The following is a 15447-nucleotide window of genomic DNA, read 5'->3' on the forward strand; positions in this document are numbered from 1 at the left end:
TTTGAAAGGTGTTATACAGGTTAAAGTGGCCTGCATAATAGGATATGTGGCTATTGATATGGACAGATGTTTACATTTTGACAGATGTTTGTGTACGTTCAAAAAGTAAGTAAAGTTAATTTATAAAGGACTTATCACAGACAGTCACACGGTCCTTCGCAGGCCAAATAAAGCACAATAAAGCACAGTAAATCATCAGATCAAGACAAAAGTATAAAATACTAGGAATACAGTTAACAATGTGGTTAAACAAACACCAGACTAAAAAGTTGTGTCTTTATGCTTTTTTTTTTTAATTGTCAGCAGAGCCACTCTTAAAACACGAGGCAAAAGGTTCCAGGCATACTGGGGAACAGTCAGTAAGCCCTGAGGACCTGAGGAAGATCTGAGGACCTGGAGAACTGCAGACAACATAAGGGTGCAGCAGATCACTGATGTAAGCTGGTGCCTGACCTTTGTCTTGTGTCTACACTTCAGTTAGCATTTTGAAGAGCGTGTGTTTCTTTTCAATATTCAAAAGACAAAATGGACTTTTCTTAACTTCCAGCCATTCATTCTTCACACCTTTGTGTTTTGAGACTCATTAACCACACAGTATTAATATTTAGAAGTGGTCAGAAAATGAAAAAAAGGATATTATTTAAAGATGTCTGTTCCAGTGTTCTGTCTTTTGGTTTGTGTGGGTGTCCCAAGAACGCGCACGCAGGAAGTTCCTATCCTGTCGAGAGCGCGAGATATGACGTAAGTTGCTTGCCGCGCAGTGATGATGGCGGTGCGTGAACGCGCAGTAAAAGTAATGGCTGCTCTGGATCGGCGGGTGCCTAGCCTCGATGATTTTGTGGGTCAAAACTGGACTGCCTGGGCCGAGTGGGCCGGTGTGACAGCAGCGGACGGTAAGGAAGCCCATTGACGCAAATACTGGCTGCTACAAAGCCATTTAACCAAAGCACCGGGGTTTATTTTCGTGGAAACGGAGGACAGAGCTAACCATGTTACCCAAACAAAGACCCTGCCGGGTCCTAGTGCTGGGTGGGTAACATGTTGCTCTCTCCCTGGTCCCACTGCATACGTTGTCTTCAAGAAAAAAATAAGTGATAGTTATTAAGATATAGCTCGCCATTAGAGTGTTTGGTTCACCGCGGTCGCCATGTAACAAGCTGCCATCGTTTAATGGTTGCGTTGCATGCTAGTGAAACCAGCCGGGCAGCGGTGGCATCAGAGCGGAAGGAGGCTAGTGTGGATGGTTGGGCGAGCAACTTCTTGCCGTGGAAAGCTAGGCTAGCTAAGCTAGCTAGCAAGCAAGCCAGGCTAGCCATTGACGACTAGGCAGTTAGCGTTAGCATGCTGATGCTAGCAGCAGGAGGGTTGAGAGTAGACACCGGTGACGGATGAGTCTGATGCTGTTGCCACCATGTAAATGCTGGCCCAGCCTTTGATATGAGCTAAGGTTACTCAGTTCTTTTCGCTTCATTTCAATGTTTGCCTTTTGATTGGCAACGTCACCGGCTACATTTAACTGATAACATTTCTGTATGCGACAGGAAATCTCATGTGTAAAGTCTGCCCCAAAAGTGCTCTTGCCCTTCCCATCTTTAAGTATGTGAGCTCACTCATTGTCTGGCATCCCTCCAAGTGCTACTTTGTCCATAATTATCAAATAAAGTCCTCCACCTCACAATACCTTTAGCTACTTATTGTCGTTAGAAAATTGGCAAAAATTACTACAACCAAATTGATCAGTCAACAGAGAAGCAGTTGACCTGTATATCAGTCCTTTATATAACACAGCTTAAGGGCCTGTAATGTGCAGAATGTGTGCTGTTGGGCATTGTCTTGCTGATGAACTTGACATACAACTTCTGGAGAACAACCCACCTCTCATGGGGCATATTGAACGTGTGTATGAATGTAATGTGTGTTTTAGGGCCTGATGTGGACGACTGCAGCAAGTATGGCAAAAAGGCCGCCGAGGCCATGTCACTCAGTAAGGAGGGTAAGTCTGCACACTATCATCTACAAGACATAGTGAAGTTTGGTACATCGGAAAATAAGAAAGCATAAACTGTAGTCTTGTGTGTGTGCACTTGCATTACTGTGCATGCACATTGGCCTACAATGCCTCAATGAACTGTGCCTCAGCCTCTCTTTGATCTCCATCCTTGCCCTAACACATTGAGGTACTGGTTTGCAGTGACCAGGGCAAGTATTAAAGCCGAGTAGTGTTGTGATTAGGCACCTTCTGGAACCTAATCTGGCTGTCTCCAGCAGCAGCTGTCCGACAGACACTCCCCCTTTATGTGTGTGCGTGTCAGAGCATGACATGATGAATCAAAAGAAGTACCTTGGTGGTATGTGTGTGTACAGTAAGTATGTGCCCCTTCTCACACGGATGCTGCATCTTCATCACATGGCAAAAAAAAGCCAAAAACAAGGTGATGATTAAAAAGAGTAAACTGGGGTCCACACATTTTGTGTTTTATTTTAAGTTTATAATTGGAGTTTTCTACTCTGGCTGTTTTCCCCTACTAGGTTTTAATCTATTAAGGGTTTGTTTCATTTTGTGTTTTGCAGAAATCAACCATTGCCAGATCAATATCCATCCATCCATCTTATCCATTACCTGTACTTGCTTGTTTTTTTTAGGGGCATGGGGGCTGGAGTCAACACATTAACACATTGGGCATGAGGTGGGGTACACCCAGAATAGGCAGACAATCTATCACATACTGGCCTATTTTTTTATATATATATATATATATATATATATAACAAAATTGTATAGATAGGCAGGCAAATATTCACACTTGTAGGCAAATTAGTCACTGTAGGACCTAGCTTTGAAAGCTTTGGTCTATGTGAGGAAAACCATAGCACAAGAAGGAAACTCAATAACACAGCCATTGCATTTCCCAAGTACCTAGTAAATGACTCGTGTAATACCATTTGTTCAATGTGTATGTTATTTATATAAAAGGTAATATATTATTACCTGTAGATAACTGCATGTACTTCCTAGTTGATAATGTCAGAATCCAGGAAGTTGGGAACCCTGTAAATTACTAAATGGCATTAATAAGCCAAAAACAAATTTTCCTGGTACAGTTGTGGCTGAAAATACTGGCACCCCTGCATATTTTCATATAAGACACCCTCTCGTCCTGAGAATTGTAGAATTGAAATATATTTTGGTGTCCACAAAACCACACTAATAAAAAAAATAAAATAAACTGAATCTTTGCTTATTCCACTAAGCCCCACGTCGCGCTGCGGTGGCCATTCACAGACTGGTCAGTGTGTTTTGACCTATAGTTTGAGGCAGTGTGAGAGTCCCGTACAGGAAACCTCACTGTCTTCATGCTGTTATTTGTATAACAGCTGTTTCACTCATTTTCTCTGGGAAATGAAGCGGCCTTCAAGCGCATTTGGCAATGTTGAGATCTTCTAAGCGATCTAACGGGAAAAAATAGTTGTGAAATATAAAGTCTACACATGTATACGTCACACAAATTGGCCCTTTCATTGATACTCCGCGCAACCCTGCGGTAAATTTCCAGATTGCTGTTTCCTTGTCTGAACGCAGCCTCATCCTGCACCCTGAACCCACCTGTGACTCACCACTGCAGTTTAAATGGAGCAAAGTGTTCTAGGTTTCTGTGTCTGCCGTGCACACTGTTATCAAGTTTAAGGCTCATGGTACTGTAGCCGACCTTTCCTGAAAATGATGTAACAAAGGCTTGTTCGAATAGTGATTTAAAGTACTGTTCTAAAGAGGCTAGTAGTGAGTCCACATCTAAATCCCATTCAACACTCGTGGAGAGATCTGAAAACGGCAGTTGAAACAAGTCGCGCTTTACATCTGGGAGAAATGATGCGATTCGCAATGGTCCAAACTACCAGGAGAGAGGTGTAGGAATCTCACTGAAGCCTGTAGCAAAAAGTTATTTTTTCAAAGGGCTGATCGACTAAATAATAAATATAGGTTGTCAATAATTTTGTAATGGACTGTTAACAGGGAAATAAAGAATTGCTGAGACCAAATACCTTTTGTTAATTTTAACTTATTTTGGAGAAAGTTTTGATTTTTGTTTTTACCCGTGCAATGGTGCCAATATTTCCAGCCACGTGTACCAGTGTAGTCCTACTCTAACGGCCCTTTTAAGTGAGACGATCTACCATCTTTTCATAATGCAGCGTTATCCTGCCTGCCCCACATAGTGACATTGTCATCTTATCTCCTCTGCAGTCTAATATGTGTGTGTCCATTGTATTTCCTCTCCTTAACACTCCTCTCCCCTCTCTTTCAAGACATGTCAATCTTTGGCCTCTACCCCGGCCATGATGACTTCTACCTGGTGGTGTGCAGCCACTGTGGCCAAGTAGTAAAGCCGCAGGCATTTGAAAAGCACTGTGAGCGACGGCACGGCCCTCTGGCCAAGCTCTATGCCCGGCTGCGCTCTCCCACCCCAGCAACCCAGCCCCAACAGAGGCCCCACCACAGCCATTCTCCTTCCCATGGGACCAATACTGCTTCTGCTTCATCCTGGGAAAGTCGAGGCCAGGGGGTCGGGCAACTACGAGCAGCCCCACCTTCGCCTTCCACCCCACCCCAGTACAGACACTCCAAGAACTCCAAAGATGGAGTACGGTAAGAACAGAGCGGGGCAAGTTGGGGAGAAAGCTCTAATCAAAGCTCAGGGGTCACATAATAATGCTTCCCTAGAAAGTAGACACAAACTTGAAAGAATGGCGTATAGTCCTGTGTTTTGGTTCACTAATGCAGAACTTATTTAGTTTTACATTTTTAAAAGCTTTGGTTATGTCTGTGTATAGGGCTGGAAATAGTTTTTATAAAATGCCAAGAACAACATTGAGTTAAGTAATTCTCCAACCAGGGCTCCAGAGTGCGACCGAAAACTCGGTGTGAAATTTAGCAGGTCAGTCTGTTTGTGTATGTGTAGCCTAACAAATGTGTGAGACCGCGCCCTGTACACCTCCCCTTGAGCACTATCACAACCCTAAAAGTCTCTGACCTCTTCTGGCAGCTATGTTATGTGCTTGTGCTCCAAAATAAAATAAAAAATAAGCACACAAGTGTTACCAATTTAAAAAAAAAAAAAAAAAAAATTGACAAGTTGCGGTTTTTGGAAAGTTTTGTGCCCGACTATTTTATGAGCGGGAAAAGTAACTTCTGTCGGGAAGGCCAAGAAATAGTTCACTACACAACCTCAGTAAGACTACAACTTGTCTTTTTTACACTTAGTTTTTTAATAATCCTAGCCAGTCATGGACCATTACATTTTACATCATTATGTTTTCCATTTCATAATCACAATATAAAAATGGGTGTCAGGTTTGACTGCTTTTCATTTATGGTAGTAACTATTTAATGCCCTACAGTCTAGGAAATTAATATCAATTCTACAATTTTTCTCAAATTTTGGGGGCTTAAGTTTTTGATTATAACCATAATATAATGGCTGGTTAAGTATACGTTGGAGCTAGTGTCCAGCCTCAAAGAGCTTTACATTTTTAATGCACTAAGTCAAGGACCTCCATCAGTTTAAATACTGATGTCATGAACAGATGCACTCAGGGAATGTGAACTGGTTTTCTGACTCAGCCGATCAGGTCAAAGCCAAACAATAACTTTAAACAGGGAGGTGGTTTTTGCAGCTTTAGAATAAAACTAGCTGTTAACATATTAAAATTTTGCCCGTGTTGTTAAAAGCTGGGCCATGATGCTGATGTTGGACTTGCTCTTTCTCTTCCGTCACCCAGACATTCCCCGCTGGAGAAGTCCTCCCACAGCAGCCACACAGAATCATCCGTGTTCAAGCAGCCGCCACCTCTGGAGCCTCCAATCAGCTCTCCACCTCCATCACTCAGAGATCCACCCTGGCCACACGGAGGCACCCCGCCTGCTAGGCCTTCACACAGTGAAAGGTCCCCCACCCAGAGCCAGCGGAAGGACTCTACTTTGGCCTCTACATTGCCCGGCCACCGGATCCCCAGACCCTACAACAAAGTGGCCTCCAGTGAGTACAAATGGAGCCATTTGGGTAATGTGGAAAAAGTAAGCAGTTAAACAATGGATACTTCTCATGTAGTTTGATCTACTAATCATTTTTACCTGCCAAATAAGTAGAGTCCTATTTGTTGGAAACCAGCTGAAAATCACAATGTAAATCTTACACTGTTAGATTCAAAAGTATTCTACTAGGCCATCTACAAGGAACATTTTTCTGCATCCCCACTGTACCAACTGGCACAACATAAGCACAACTTGACTAGGGCTTTCAAGTTTGGCTTGCCCGTGCATTTGCTAAACACTTGTTTATTCCATGCTGCAGGTAAAATGAGTGTAATTGCCTTAGCGTTTCTTTGCTCATCAGCCGGCCTGCCCGCTCCGTGGTTTGGTGCTATTCAGCATCGACATTCGGTTGGTAGTTCATTTGTAGACATTTAAGAGGAGGACAAAACATTGACACAACTTGATGAGGAAAAAAAAAAAAAAAAAATGCCACACCGCTCAGAAATGTGTCTCAGGTGACGCAGGTAAGCTACGACCACCTCAACCGGGCAACCAATAGGATCATAGGAACGAATGTGTTGTGACACAGCTAAGTGGTCTCATTGAAATGATAAGGGTGTGTGTGTTTTTACACCCCGCGTAGCCCTGGGATCTTGTGTATGCAAAAACGCTAAATACAAAAGTTTTGCGCTGCCAGAAAATATTTAGCGTTTTTGCTTACACAAGAAGGGCTTTAGACACATTTGTACACGTTTATATAAATACTTCAATACTTCTTGCCCCTCTTGTTCTCCTCAACTCTCTTTTTATACCTTCCTGTCAAGGTACAACACCTGTTGTCCTGTCTAATAAGGAAATACATTTAGTAATGTACTTTGGAGCAACAAAGATTAATCAAATATTAATTGGTTGTCAATTGTCTTGTGTCATTTGCAGTTGTAACACAGACCAGCTACAGCTAGAACTGCTGCATGTAACCATGGAGATACTAAGCCAATTTCGGTTTCATTGACATTGTTCATACCGCAGAGAAGTATATTAAACACAAAAACCTCCGTGACTTCTCTCCTACGCTGTAAACATCGCCTCACACTATTAATCTCAATATACATAATAACAATAGCACTGATACTTTACTAACATCAGCTTGCATATGTATGGGAACCTGATAGCTGATGTTAGCAGTGAAATGGTACTAAAATAACGTAAAACTATTATTACGCTGGTAGGGACACTCGCGGATGAAGTAGTCGCTAATTTTGGGTTTGGCCACCGTAGGAGTTGGAATGGGGGGCGGGGCTAGAAAGTAAAATTCAGTTGGTTGTCATATAAAATTTCACTGCTAGATAGGAGAAATTATTACACAATGTAGTTTTAAAAAACCAAATACCAATACGAAATGCACAATTGAAATGTCTCGGGCTGTTTTTGATTATCCTTGCTTGTCCCCGACTCTGGCTGTTTAAAGGAGACCTATCATTATAAACCGTTTTCAGGTTCATACCTGTATTTCTAGTAGAGCATGTTTACATGCTTTCATGTTCACAAAACACCATTTTTCTCATACTGCCCATTGCCTGTTGGAGCGCCTGCCTCTTAACGCCCCCATCACGCCCGAAGCACAGTCTGCTCTGATTGGTCAACATTTACGAGCTCTGGAGTCTCCGCATCCGTGCTCTGCTGTTATTGCCTCTCTACAGTCCGCTTCACCCGGAGACGGACTGCAACGGAGTACACAGCAAGGAACTTTGTACCGTGAAATAATTATCACAGTTAAAGGCTTGATGTCATGCTCGGCATCATGCTGAGAGTAGCAAAAACTGTTGAAAGCCGAGTGTTCAGAACAGTAAGAAAGCTGAGGTTTTGGCTCACAGTGACCCCTATGAAATACATTTACTTCATTATTTCAAACTTTGGCCGTGTTTAATATGAACATTGACATTGTAACATTATAGATGCCACAAAAAAATATGGAAAAAGCATAATTTTTTTCTTTAAGGAAACGGCGAGTTTATTGCGCTTGAGTTTTTAAAAACGGTTTCTACAAATACGCATCGGGTTGTGGCTATGCGTGTAAAGCGCGATGTTAGACAGCCTCTGTTAGACGGCTGTATTGATTAAAATAGAATTGTATGTTCACCTAAAGACATCTGAAAAACGTGGCTGCATATACAAGGTGTCAAAACAGCTAGGTGGTTGGAATTCCAGTTTGTGCAACTCATTCTGGTGAATATATACTGTATACAAAATGTCTGTTTTTGACGCTGTTTGTTGGCATTATTGACGGCACTATGTGGGGGCGTCGAGATGTTACCATGTTTTGGTTTGTTGTTGGCTGTGTGATGTTGTAGCTGAGAGGCTCTCTGTGTTTCCTCAGAGAGGGAGTGTGACTTGGACAAACACTGCGGCGTCCTTGACCCTGACAGAAAGAAGGTCTGCACTCGCCTCCTGACATGCAATGTAAGCCCCAAACACACTCCCCTTCCACAGACTACTGCCTATTGGTCCTCAGATTCTCACCTCCTTTTTTTTTCTTTCTCATTTCTCTCTTTTTCTCTTTCCATGCTAATGTATTTATTATTGTTAATCATGCATGTTAGGTACCAGGCAAATACTGTTAATATTCCTTCTAAGGATGCACTGATGGTTTTTGAATATTGTGAATATTTTTAGACAATGGGGATTTTTTTTTTTCTGTAAGAGTTCAGTATAAATCTTTTTTTCTTTTAAGAAAGAGAGTCATTTGTAGTTTACTTATTTCATAGTTTCTTGAGGTGATTGACAAATTACTGTAAAAACACCCTACTAACAGTGTGTTATTAAGGTGGTGTTGCAACACCAGCTTGTCTAAAGCAAAAATATAAATACTTTTCAAACCTTTCAACTAGCCCTCTCCTGTATGAAGGCACCTGCATTCAGTATATGTGGTTTTCCCTTTAATTCCTTTGTCATCCGCCTGCACATATATAGACAGAAATTATCCCCCAAATGTCATTTAAACTACCAATGTCAATGTGCTGTATTTATATAGCGCTTTTCCAGTCTTAACAACTGCTCAAAGCGCTTTTACATCTACAGATACATTCACCATTCACACACATTCATACACTGTGGCCGGGGCTGCCGTACAAGGTGCCACCTGCTCTACCAGTGACCTATTCACTTTTTAAAAGCTCTAATTGGCCAATATCATCATTATGACAGTATATCAAACCATGCCAAATATTCCAACACAGCACTGATTCAGAGATGTATGCCAACATTTCTCTTTTAAATCTACTCTTGATCTTACAACATAGGTTTATGACTTAAACTTGATCTTTAAAAAAAAAAAATAGAAGTGTTTATGTTGAAGTTGCATGTTGGAGTTTCTCTGTTTTTAGGATCATGCAGTGCTTGGGTACCATTCACTCTGCTTTGTGTAAAGGTACTTGTACTAGTTGGGTTTATTACACATTCATCAGGGCTTTAAACGTTATTTGAAAAGTTATTTATTATATCACACCAGATGACCTGACAGTTGGTTACATCTCACAGGGAATCCCAGGATCCTTGTCTACCAATTGGCCCATAAAGCAGTGTGATCCCATTGTTGGATATCTTTAAATTCTTTAAATCATCTCACTGAAATGTTTCAAATTACAAGATGGGATAGGGGTTCAGTCCTACATTGAAGAAATCGAAAATCCCCATTGAAAGAGAAACGTAAAAAGAGTGACCACAATGTGAGATCAGTGTAGACGTTTTCAAACGAATTGAACTGCAGTCAGTGCTCTGGGCTACTGATGAACACTGACTGATACTGAGTGGTGAAAATGGCTCCCAGAACAGGAAGAGTCCTTATATGGTGGCTGGTGTGTGTGAAGGAGGAAGTGACTGTGAGAGGCCACATCCAGCCGAGTAGAGAAAGGATGACCTGATTAACAGGAAATGGCATGAGTGACGGAAAAGACAACAGTCTGCATCTTATACCTGCTCTGTAGGTGAACAGACTCTCAGTGGGTGGATGTATTTTCTCTTGTCATGTAATCATTATATTTATTCAGAATAGTGGAAATGAGAAATGTGTTTTAAAAGCAACGCTGATACATAATTTCAAAGATAACATCATGTACTCATGTCATAAATGTTATCTCTTGAGACTTTTGCCAAAAGTATTTAAAATTAATGGATTAGTTTTTCTGAGAGAAAATTAAATGTTTGTCATTTAAAAAATACCAAACATCAGCTGGCTCCAGATTCTCCAGTGTGCAGACTGATTTCCCTGCATTACATTACATGTCAGTTAGCTGACCCTTATATCCAGAGCCACTTACAATTGCTTTAACTATGGGAGGAGCTGGCTGAAGACACCTTAACGGGGTTGTTTTGCGGTGCCAAAAATGAAAAATCACTACAGAAAATGAAACCACCAAAGTCTCCTGAGCTTACACAAAACTAAAAGTTCTTTACAATCCCCACCATCCCACTAACCTGATGCACCATATGCTGTGTTACAAACCACCAACTGAGTAGCTGTCCTTGGAAACTGTTTGGGGAAAGGGAAGCAATTTAAAACATACCTGGTAGGTAATTGGATGAACTGTCTGCCATTCCATTTGCCATTGTTGGTTTGAATGAACAGTTCCTACACACACTTAAAGGAGGGAGTGGTCATCTGCAACTCTGTCATTTTGTGCTGCTGTCGGAGTTAACGATGGTGAAACTTCTTCCGCTTGCCTTCACGGCTTGCGGTGTGTCATTGGTAGCCGGTGTGAGGAGCCGCTGGCAGCCACAGGCGGGATTTAGGTGTGTGAGACAACACAGAAGTGGCGGTTCCTGATGGCAATAGCATAGCAGTGATGTCAGAACTGGAGAGTATTTCTTCTTTGAAGGAAGAGCCAATAACTTTACTGTATGCTTTTATCAATGGAAATGCTGTTTTCACTCTTCTCCCGACTGGCCTCTGCAAGAGTTTGCTAGACAGATCAGTTCATCCAGTCACCTGACAGTTTTTTTTTTTTTTAATGTACTGGTCCTTTTCCTGTGCAACAAACCATCTGGTGCATCAGGTTAAGTATATCTGGCTACATGAAGACATTAGAGTAAGTTGAACCTGTATCCTGTGGTGCAGGTTGTTGGTGGCAGGGGTAGTGGCGTCCTCCAGCAGGGTGGCAGTCACAGCAGTGCTGCTTGGAAGGACCTTTACACCTCAAGTTCAGCATCCCAAGGCTTATTATATTGTGCATTTAGCCAACCTTCTGACTTGGGAGGCCAATTCATAATTTTGTGACACTCGCCAGGCACGAGTTCTAGCCGTTAACTTGAAATGAAGTCAGTTAAAATAAAGTGACTAATTGCCTGTGTCCTGGTCCTCAGATCCACTCCATCCACCAGCGAAGAAAAGTGATTGGCCGCAGTAAAAACTTTGACCAGCTAGTAGCAGAACTAAAGACCAAGGTTCGTGAGAAAGGGGCCCAATCCCTGGAGGGAGGCTCCTCAAGTGGACGATCCCCCAGCCCAGAGGCCCCAAGGGAGCAGGCTGGGGCTCCACACTGCAGGAGACCTCTGGCCAGCCTCCCTGCTTTCAGGTTAGTCAACTTTACTAAAGCTAGCTAGTGATGAATATACCGGTATCTGGGGTGGCAGCTATGGCTTTCTAACCCTTCGTTTTCATATGAATTTGATCAGATTCGTGTAAAAAAACAAATATATTTTACATGTTATGTAATTTGCTATGTTACAATCATTTGTCAGGTCTGTTTAAAACAGTTAATTGCAACCTGAAACATGTGGGGGATTAGAATTTGGATTTTTACAAAGTATACACTGAACTCTGCAATAGAAATGATCCGCCAGCGCCTACATTGGTATGTTTGCTTTTTATGATGTCATTTCTTGGAGTATCTTAAAATGCTTCATATCCCTAGAATCAGTATAACCTAAGCTAAAAGGTTATGTAAGTCAACAAACCATAATATTTAAAGTATTGCACTTGTGTTTTCAGCAAATTCTACAAAAGAAACGCACAAAACATTGATCCAAAAGATTCCAAAATGTAGAAACAAAATATTTCTGGATATTTGAACCATGTACATGTTTTAGTTTTTAAGATATGCTCATTTTAATGAGTGTAAAGGTTTTTTGATACTTTCATCAGCAATGGAAATGATCCGCCTGCAGTTTAGCACCGGACGTCTTGTAACGTGATGCCGTCCCGAGCGTATAACGTGATGACAGGAAAGACCGAAGCCTTAGCTTTCTGAAAAAAAGAACAAACGTATTCGCTGTTATGGTTTTTATTTTACAGCGTTTTATACACGGCCATGTTAACAATCTGGGTGCGGGAACTCATATTAATGTGAAAAAAACTCATAAAGTGAAACTTTTCATGCCATGGGACCTTTAAAAGAAACCAGTGTTTTGGCTTCCCTGATCTCCGAACACACAAGGCCCAGTCTTGTGGAATTCAGCTTGGAGGAATGGCCTGCCAGCGGGTCTCAGGTTGCACTCAGCTATATATCATGGAGCTAACACCCTACAAGCTTGTGATCATTCAAAAGGAATCATTACAATTTAAAAATCCACTCTTAACGTGGACTGGAAGCCAATGAAGGGATTTTAAAACCGGTGTGATGTTTTCTCTTATGTTGGACCTGGTCTGGGTTTGAGGTTTTGTTGTGTGAGGCATGAGAAGAGTGCAGTACAGTAATCCAACCTGGATGAAATGAATGAATGAGTTCCTGTTTCTAAGTTCTTGGCATATAAAAAAATGACCTGATTTTTAAAAAGACATCTTAAAATGTATTCTCCATTCTAAATTGAATAAAAAAAGACGATTGGACAACAGAATGTATGTGCTTTTAAAAATTGAGGTGATTATCAAAGATAATACCAAGGTTTCTGGCGGTTCTACAGTTAAATCATCACCTCTCTAACACACTTTCAACAAACTGAACATATTAGGCATCATTAAGAGGACTTATTGTAGACCTGTTGGATTAGTGTGCCTATGAAAGCAGCAGAGTGGGACTAACTAGATCATGTTGCTGGAAGTTAGAGACGTACAGTAGCAGTGCTACACAGTATATATTGCTACACATGGTTTTCATCAACAAATTCTAGCAGTCAGATAGATATGAACTCCCCTTTTTTATTGTATCTGCTCTTTAAAAAGACACTTCCTGAAAGTAGTCTGAACTAAACCGACAAAAACAAAAAGACAGGGATCAGTAGACAATAATTGATTGTCTGTTACACACCTAATGGCTAGGATTAGAGATATTGAGCATCATTGTGCATATTGTATTTTACAACTATATACAGTATTGAACTTAAAAATGTAATTTGTTAATACAGTCGGGCTACGGCGTCGGAGGGCAACACAGAGGAGGAGAAGCAGCGGCAGGATGAGGGAAGTCTCGGGGCCCCCTCCCCTCTCGTTCATGGACGGATCTCCAGTGATGAAAGTGAGGCAGAAGCACCCGAGGAGCCCGTTGAGTTCCCATCTTCTGCTGCACATCCCAGGCCGCTAGCGGTGAGCATTTTGTACTTGGGGTTTAACAATGGGAAAAGAGCACCACGGAACTCCTGCCATATTTATTTCTTGTTTTCCTTGTACAGCTTATACGTTTGGAAGCTGGACAGATTTTGATATTTTGGAATTGCTTCAATTGGTATTTAAACAATTTGAATTTACCTCGGGTTGCAAAAAGTCTTGAAGTCGAACATGAAATATGGCCCTGGCAAGCAGTGACCTTATTAAGGTCACTGTTATGGCCTATAACAATTGCTTATCCAAATAACAGAACATGCGTTTAAAGCAGACACAGGCACCCCATTGAAGTTGTTTCTGTCCACCTGATTTGCAAACAAATAAATAAAACACTGTCTAAACTCTGAGCTACTCTAGGTATATTTTATCATTATTCAGTGTTACAATTACCTTACAACAAAGAAAAGACTTTGATCGATCTTGGCTGCCAGAGAAGAAATACTAGGACCGATATTGGTAAGGTTATCTGCTGTGGAGCTTGGTGAGGGCAGACTTCAAGGCATACCCTAAGGCTGTGCAACAATTGAATTTCGATTTTAATTCTGATTTTGGCAAACGATCACCAAAATAGTATAATTGAGGAAAAAAAACGATTATTTTATGTTCTGTTTTACAAGAACACTCTTATTTTGTCTTGTGTTCTGAATGACACATGCGTGCGCAAATCTGTACGCGCTCATCCGCCCCTCCCAAAGCCATAAAATCTCTCAGCAGTCGGGGGGGAAAGTTGTGTGCATCTGCTGGAATTTAAAAACTAGGCGCGAGTAAAAATGGCAGGAGGAGAGCAGCCACAGCAGTGTTTGGTGAGCCAAAAAGGCAAATCCCACTCTGTTGTCTGAGAAAAGTTAACGTTAGCTAACCCCGAGGTCCCTCTGCCTCCGCCCCCCCCGCTGTAGTAGACGTTGTATTCCCCCGACCGACACGCTGTATTGTTACTTACTGTTTAAAACTTTTTCCAGCTGGGTGCATAGGCCTACTGCTCAAAACCAACATGAAAAACATAGTAATGTTCCCTCAGCATTTAGTTGTTGTTTTTTTAAACTGTATGTAAAATGAGTCAACATCAGTCACGCAACGTTATTCTAAGGTAATGTCTATGTGCTGGATTTTTCCTTAAGTATCTAGTAAATAAACCCACTAAGGACGACATTATTCAAATTTTAGCACAATGTTTAGTAATGACAGTAGGCTAGCAGTGGTCATAGTGAGTGAAAATGTGATGTGTGATGCAATATTGTGTTATGTATCTGGATTTGTTCACTAGCTGTGTAAAGTTATGTGTGATATCTGTAAAAGCTGAACCAACTCACAGTAGTAAAAAAAAAATGTTTATTCTGATCCAAAGACTCTTTCTGTGAGATGAAACGCTAAAAGATTATACTCTGGACACTATCCATTATATCGAAAGGTTAATGAGTAATCATGTTAAATAATTGTGATTTCAATATTGACCAAAATAATCATATTTTTTCCATAATCGAGCACCCCTAACATGCCCTAGACAATGTTAATGGGGGTTTTCCGACACCACATGTTAACAAAATTTCAAATGATTGGTGTCTGCCTTGCGATTCGGATACACTCCAAATTTTCACGAAAATCAGGCCGGTAGTTTTTTCTGCTGACAGCCAATCACAGACAAACATGACCTCTTTTGCGGAGGAGGTAAAATATATGGGAAGACTTGAAAAATATGACTCATTTTACCTGTTTCTTTGTTCAGGTCTAAATGTTTTATAATATTGTTATTACTTTGGTAAGCTATCTTCGTGAGGCTGATCATGGCAAATCATATTTGTGCAAACGCTGCACAGTGGATCCATGCACCCCTGTTCCAGTGCCGGCTAACCCATCCTGCATGTCCTTAGCAGTAAAGGGGGGG

General features: G+C 41.3%; 1 protein-coding gene across 1 annotated transcript in view; it reads left to right on the forward strand.

Annotated features, from left to right (window-relative positions):
* The first annotated feature begins 641 nt into the window (after positions 1 to 641).
* atxn7l2a (ataxin 7-like 2a) overlaps positions 642 to 15447 on the forward strand; it is a 21233-nt gene continuing 6427 nt past the window's right edge. Inside the window, exons 1-7 of the mRNA XM_032513179.1 lie at positions 642 to 893; positions 1925 to 1993; positions 4306 to 4645; positions 5779 to 6035; positions 8409 to 8491; positions 11390 to 11601; positions 13370 to 13547. Of these exons, the coding sequence (XP_032369070.1) occupies positions 764 to 893; positions 1925 to 1993; positions 4306 to 4645; positions 5779 to 6035; positions 8409 to 8491; positions 11390 to 11601; positions 13370 to 13547 (1269 nt within the window). The 5' untranslated portion in view covers positions 642 to 763. The remainder of the gene's footprint in view (positions 894 to 1924; positions 1994 to 4305; positions 4646 to 5778; positions 6036 to 8408; positions 8492 to 11389; positions 11602 to 13369; positions 13548 to 15447) is intronic.

The sequence above is a fragment of the Etheostoma spectabile genome, chromosome 4 (assembly GCF_008692095.1).
Source record: "Etheostoma spectabile isolate EspeVRDwgs_2016 chromosome 4, UIUC_Espe_1.0, whole genome shotgun sequence".
Taxonomy (NCBI): Eukaryota; Metazoa; Chordata; class Actinopteri; order Perciformes; family Percidae; genus Etheostoma; species Etheostoma spectabile.